We start from the raw sequence: 7,520 nt of genomic DNA on the forward strand, positions 1-7,520 counted from the left end.
CTGTCTTTGAGTAGCCTGCCTTTCAGCTTGAGCTCGAAGTATAACTTTATGTTGTTCCAAAGTCTCTTCCTGTATTTGAGCAGCCTGTCTTGCAGCTTGTGCTTGAAGTCTTGGATTGCGTTCTTCTTCTGTTTCAGCTGCTCTTTGTGCTTACATTTTTTTTAGCGGCAGAAGACTTTCCATAGAAAGGGCGTTTCTTGAGTGGCATAATCACCTGTATCACTAAACAATAATTTGCAATTCACAAAGTTACTAAATCACTTATGAAACCACTTAGCACTATTTAAAGAAAACTGTTTTTGGAAATACTGAATTGACAGCAAAGTGATCTGAGTGTCTCCCGCCATAACGGTTTCTATGTGCAAAACGTGCTTATGTTTGCATGTTTATTACAAAAAAATGGCGCAATAATCATTAATTGCCAATTTCGTCATTAAATACTACATCAAATACAAAATAAATAGCACCATTAAAGTTCTTGTAAAATACTGGTTATTATGAAGTTATTTTAAAATTTGTAAGTTCAACCATTTGGTGTCCCATAGCGAACAAAATAAACAAATAGACAAACTTCCTCTTTTATATATATAGATTATAAAAGTAACTAAAATGTAAAAATATGAATTTCTTTAGGTTAGTTAAGGTTATATTATGTAAAATAAATAATGATAATAATGTAACATATTTCACGAGTAAAGTACGCGAGCAGCTCGACACCGTAACGTGAGCTGTAGTTCCCCAAGTAATTTACAACTTATAATTAGCACGAATAGTAGTTAGACACGGTTCAAAGGGCAATAAAACAATAAAATTTAATTATAGATAGATGTATGCTATTACAAATTTAAAGCTATTAGGATAAACGAATGTAGTTTCATGTTACATTTGAAGTCATTCTAGAAAGAAAAAGAGGGAAATTTATATATTTGTGTGTGTGTGTGTGTGTGTGTGTGCGAGGTAATAAAATAAAAATCAAGTCTCTCCATAGTTACTGTTTGCAAATAGTCAATAATATTGTAGGCCTATTTTATTGTTGTTCTTTCTACGCACCACCGTTATAACACATTATCATCTCATTCTTTAATTTCTGTTGTGCATATATTGTTGTATAGAAGATATTTAAAGTGATTCATTAGGTGGAAAACAAATAGATAGATAATAATATGTATATATATATTTCAACCAGCTTTTCGCCCTTACGTCTTCTTTATGGCTAGTAAAAACCATAAGAGCGAAACGTTGACTGATATATAAAAAAATAGTATTATTATTATTTGGAGAGTAAAAAAATCTTTCTTTCTCTCTCCCTAATTTTATTGGCCAAAGAAGTTGAAATTTAATTTTATTTCTGCCTATAAATAAATACTATTGTCAAAAGTTTTGCTATAGAAAATGTTGCAAATACTTTATGTAATCATAGTTTAAAAAAAAACATATGTTTTTCTATAACACATATTTGGGGAACAAGTATTTATATGTATGAACATTTCTGTAATTAGAAAAGGCTTATCAGTTACAAATAGGTCTAAAAAGTATTCTAATAACGTACCGGAACAAATTAAGCAAAAAAATCTGTGATTTTTATACCTTTCCGAAAGTATGTCAAAAACGTTTAATTTAAAGTTAGTACTGCTAGATAATTAATCAATCTAATATACATATAATGAACAAATGGTGCAGTAATTGCTATTTTAAGGCTATGTTTATCAGAAACAGTGAAGGTCACTGAATTTTCAAGTTCTAGTTACAACAAAACGGCGATAAGCCAACTTACTGTTGATAATATTACCATGTTCTAGTCCTAACTACAAATATACTGCTTGTTGTGTGGGTTTTTAGTTGTGAAACCTACAGGCCCTTTTAAAACTTAATATATGAATATCTGTGAGTGTGCTTCGAAGTCCTTTAATTTTTAGATATTCATGAATATTATTGTGTTTTTATTGAATTTTAATTAATTATACTTGTCATAAGACATTAGTATTAGGCCTATTATATTTTTAAGGCTGTATTCTGTATCTAATGTTAAAAATATATTATGCCTGATACTAATGTCTTATAGTAAGTTTAATTATGTTTCGACAGCTTATAAAAGGTGACCATACCAAAGCAGTTTATCGAATTTTATTCATCTTTACGACACCAAATGCTTTTTTTATACTGCAACACAAAATATAATAATTTTGTTCCCATTCTCTGACAGACATCAACAAAAATCCTAACGATAATAGGATGCATACTTATGTGTATTTGTCAGCTATTTATTGGACCGGCTACTTTCATGCCAATAGACACGTAAGTAAGTGATTACTTTAATATAAGTTTAATAGTATAACTCCCAAATTTCCTGTTCGTTTAATGGTAATTGTCATACAAGTTTCATTAACTGATTTTTAATAGTTCTATATACGAAATCATCTCATAAGAGTATGAAAGTCAGACTCTTAACAGAATTTCACCCGTTAGCTAGTCGAATTATTCTTAGCTGATTGGAATTGTCATAGTTTTGACTGTGTTTCTCTTTTAATATTTGTATCCAAAACGCAATACAACGCCACTTGAACTGAGGACATTGTATTTATTTTTTACCTTATATAAGTGTAATATATATATATATGTGTGTGTGTGTGTGTGTGTGTGTGTGTTGATACATATATTTATACATTTATGTGGGTGAATAAATTATTTGAACCAAAAATATTAAGCTAAAAATAGTTAGGTTGGAATAAAATATCAAAGCAGAAAAATCATTTGTATTAAGTAATTTCTTTGGACTGTCACTACGCTTCTTTAGCATTAAAAAACTAAAAAGACTTAATACAAATATGAGAAACATCATTGCTGTTTTTCATTTCGCTTCTTGAGATTTGTTGAATGGAATATGTATATTTGCAGCCTAAGGAAATAAAATTAATATCTTGTTTTTTATTGCTTTTAGTATTAAAGTAAAAAAATCATCAAATCTCTGTAGTACTCACGCAAAGGGGTGTTTATACAAGATTCTCTAAAGCTAAATTAAACCTTTTATTCACCTAGTTTATTTGTTATTAGTGAATTGTGTATATTATTTGAATCAGATTAATAGACCATTTTCACGTATAATTTTTGACAGGGAGAAAACTATATATAATATTCTATTCTAGGCAGTTGTGGCTTGTCTTGGTTTCTCTTTCTATCTTTGGGTTGGCATGCGGTAGTAAACTGGTACCCACGTTCATTGGTGCTTTACGAAACACCGTGTAAGAATGATCAACTTGATTATTAATTTGAACAGAATACGCCATTAGGCACGAATAATTAAAACCAAAATCACATTTAATTTAACATTAACTTTAGTGTAATGGTAAAAAAACAGATTAGCGAAACTTTTAATTACATATTAAAATATTATATAAAAAGGTTTTCTGGATAAAGCATCTAAACAGCTTAATTTAACAAATATTTTTCCAGTAGATTTCTGTGCATTTCTAAAACATCTAATAAGCCTATTTATTTTCTTATGAGATAAACTTATGATAATAAATTAGTTTCTTGTAATTTTTATATTACTAGAGACCGAGGTTTTCCAAATGATCTGACAACATATGGATTAGTGTCGTCAATGTTTACTTCTACCATGGCGTTAGGGTAAGTATTGTTTCGCTAAGCCTTTCACCTTTAGTTTATATGGACGTAAGGATTAAGTTTTCTTTCAATTAGCCTTATCCCCCCTCCCTGAACGTACATAATTAACGAAATTTAAGGTCGAGAACTAATGGCAGGTGAACACGTATAAAAGAAAAAATTTCGTTGAAACGTGTTAGATGTATATATATACATATATTATATGATATAAGCAGCGATCTAGGTGACAAACACAGATGATAGAGAAAAGCGTTCTGGGATACTGCGCGTGTGCGAATATTTTTTCGCAACGAAATTTTACTATCTCAATTTTTAGGAATCAGCCTATATAAAATTCTTACAGTATGAATACAATATTCTATACACTGAGAAAATTTAGAAAGTGCTTGTTTTTTATTTGAATAAAATTTAAATACCACGCCGATGATTGCCGAGCAACAATCAAGATGGCGTCGTCCGATGAGAGAGTCCTCTTCAAAAGGAGATTTATAAATCATTTGAACATAAGGAATATAATTTATCTTTTACTTGATATAGTACTACAATTCATTCAATTCGTTCATAATATCAATTAGTTAGTGCCTTTAAAATATGTTTCATCACTACGGTATGCTCCAGCGTTTTTTATATGTGTTTTTTTTTTCGGCCCTACTCTAGAAGCCAATCTGTTACAGTTTGTTTGTAATTAAGCACAAAGATACACAATGGGCTATCTGTGCTCTGCCCACCACGGGTATCGAAACCCGGATTCTAGCGTTGTAAGTCCACATACATGCCGCTGTGCCACTGGCCAATCTGTTACAGATTGTGTGAAAAAAACTTCCATTTTAGATCCTGTCACACGTCATTGTCCAAGCGGCTTTTCATTCGTTTAGACTAGACGTATCACAGTCAAAAGCCTATTTTAAATGTTATTTATTTGAAGCATTGGAGCTGAATGTTTCAATAACTAAACTGGAATAAAAAATACAATAAAATAAAACGAAATATAAGCAAAACTATGTGATAATTTCCATCGCGATTTAAGATTTGAAAATAAATGTTTAAAACATTCCATAGAAGGTTTTCTTCCCTGTGAATGAAAAACAAAAAAAAATTGTTACTATTAAAATTTGTTGCAAAAAAATTCAGCTCTTCCTAATTAACTATTCGTGTCCTACAAAATATAAAATACAATATGAAGAATTATACATGGACTTCCTTCCATATACGTTAAAATATTTTTTACGAGCCTTCAGCACTCTTATCGGAGCCTTCGCCCCCCCCCCCCAATGGCACAGCGGTATGTCTGCGGACTTACAACGCTAGAAACTGGGTTTCGATACCCGTAGTTGGCAGAGCACAGATAGCCCATTGTGTAGCTTTGTGCTTAACTTCAAACAAACAAACCGGAGCCTTCCCTGGGCAACAATGTAGTGAGCAATATATATATATATTATCATTTATTATCGGTTATGCATAATAAAAATATTTGTTTATTTTATTCACAACATCAGGTGGCATACAAAAACTATGTATATTATCATTTAGTTTCATGCATTGTTGATAATGTATAAACAATGTGTAGATTTGTAATAATTTATATTATTTTTTTTACACAACATTATTTTAATGAGATTGGTAATGCTAACACTTATCTTCTCAGAGCGTTTGTAGGTCCCACCGTTGGTGGCTATCTACTAGATGTAATTGGCTTCCGGAAAGGAACAACAATACTACTTGGAATCGAGCTGGGCGTGGTAATTTAATTTTGCATATTTTGTTGCTCTTATTATTTCTATTTGTTCCCTTTACATCGTATGATCAATTTAAAATGACGTCACAGAAAAGGAAGTTGATATAATAAACGTTAGTGAAAATTACGTCAATCTACATTTTATTCAGTTAAATTAACTCAATTCTGAAATTTCAACCTTATTTGGGGGTCAATAAAAGTACAGGTTGACTATCACTAATCCGGCATCATCGGGACCTGGAGGGTGCCGGATTAGCCATCTATTAGGTTAGAATACACCAAACCCACTAGCTAACCACCTCATCTTAAAATTAAAATATCCCATAAAACAGTACAAGTTTATTAATAAAGAAAAGATAATTATCAAATAAATTCAAGTGAAAAATTTAATGAAATACAGGCACAGGTACACTACAAATTAATTCTGTTGGCTTACACTAGATCATCACTGCCACTTCCAAAGTGGCATTTACATGTCTTGAGGTGGAGGGCTGTCAGGATTCTCATCATCATCTTATAAGGTGAGTGAGATATCAGGAACTGGTGGTGACGGTGGCAACATAACTGGGTGAGCAGCTGTTGAAGACAGTGGATGTGCATGTGATGAGGAGATGTCAGGATTAGCATCTGGGTGAGCAGATGTTGAAGGCACTGAATTTTCAATTGATGTCTTCTCTGTTACACGCTTTCTAGCTATTTTTTTGAATATATCTGGCAAGCTGAGCTGTTTCTTATATTTTGGTCTTTCTTTGATTAGTTTATCCTGAAGCATGTAAATATTCATTATTTCTTGCTCAGTTATAAAACTGTGCTGCTCTAAACCTTTCAGCAGTTCACCTGTCAGCTGAATTAATCGATCAATAGAAACTCTTTTAGCTACATAATCCTCATTTCCATCACTACTTTCTCCTTCACTGGCTTGTTGCTCTGGACTTACAACCATTCGTACAATTTCTGAGTCCGTATAATGATGAACAACAGGTGCATCGTCATCAACAGTCATCCATTCTTCAATGTTATCTTCATCCAGTCTAGATGCAAGATCCTTCGCAGCAGGATTGGTCAGATCACGAGCAAAAGACAACAGATCATTTATCTGCTGTTTCTCCTTTGAAGGTCTAATTCCTATAAAGTTTGGTTCACGATCTTCATCAGGTGCTGTCTCATATGTTAACCCTGGCCACAATTTGTGCCAGCCATGTTTCAGTGTGGCTGGCTCTACAGATTTCCAAGCATTAGCAACACAGTAAACCACATCTCTCATATTATATTCACGAACAAACTCACGTACAGGCTTCCCAGAGTTAACTTCACTCAGCAGGCGCCTCATAAAATGAGTGCGATACTTCGACTTTAATGAACGTAATATGCCATTGTTCAGAGGTTGAATCAATGAAGTGCAGTTAGGTGGAAGATAGATACCGAAAACATTGTTCTTTACCAGGAGTTCTGCTTTTGCATGAGTTATCTAAAATAAGCATTATCTTACAGTTACGGTCCAAACCAACAGAGTCACAATGAGCTCTTGCTTTGGGGACAAAGCAGTTCTGAAACCAATCCAATAGCAGTTCAGTTGTTATCCGACTTTTTTTGTTGGCACGGTAATTTACAAGAAAATGTGTCATACCTTTGAAAGCTCGAGGACGTAAACTTTTACCGATGACCAGCAACTTACACCTGTGTGTTCCTGCAACATTGGAGCAGTCCAGCACAATAACACGATCTTTCGATGCTTTATAACCTGTCGGCGATTCTGTATCCTCCGATTTCAGTGTTTTTTTGGTTGTACATTTCCAAAAGAGTGCAGTCTCATCTGCGTTATAGACCTGGTCAGGACTTAAATTTTCATCACTGACCAACTTGGTGAACTCGTCAACAAATTTTGCAGCTGCTTTTCCTTGTCAGCTGATCCTTTTTCGCCACACACTGCACGAAACTTTAAGCCGTGTCGTTCCTTAAAACGCTGCAACCATCCTTCACTGTAATCGCACTGATGTTCCAGTCCGAGTTCTTCATGAAATAGTTTTGCTTGTTCCTTCACTAGATCACCTGACAGTTCGACTCCTTCACTTTCACGCAACTTAAACCACCTCATCATTACTTGATCTAGTTCTGCACTTTTACCAGGTTTCATTGTTTTCCTTTTAAACATCTGTTTTTA

At 33.2% G+C, this 7,520-nt stretch overlaps 1 protein-coding gene across 1 annotated transcript in view; it reads left to right on the forward strand.

Annotated features, from left to right (window-relative positions):
* Positions 1-5,372, forward strand: part of LOC111088323 (MFS-type transporter SLC18B1-like) — a 29,337-nt gene extending 23,965 nt beyond the window's left edge. The window contains exons 9-12 of the mRNA XM_022398094.1: positions 2,204-2,295; positions 3,144-3,239; positions 3,553-3,627; positions 5,270-5,372. Of these exons, the coding sequence (XP_022253802.1) occupies positions 2,204-2,295; positions 3,144-3,239; positions 3,553-3,627; positions 5,270-5,372 (366 nt within the window). The remainder of the gene's footprint in view (positions 1-2,203; positions 2,296-3,143; positions 3,240-3,552; positions 3,628-5,269) is intronic.
* The last annotated feature ends 2,148 nt before the right edge of the window (positions 5,373-7,520 follow it).

The sequence above is a fragment of the Limulus polyphemus genome, unplaced genomic scaffold (genome assembly GCF_000517525.1).
Source record: "Limulus polyphemus unplaced genomic scaffold, Limulus_polyphemus-2.1.2 Scaffold3542, whole genome shotgun sequence".
Classification (NCBI taxonomy): Eukaryota; Metazoa; Arthropoda; class Merostomata; order Xiphosura; family Limulidae; genus Limulus; species Limulus polyphemus.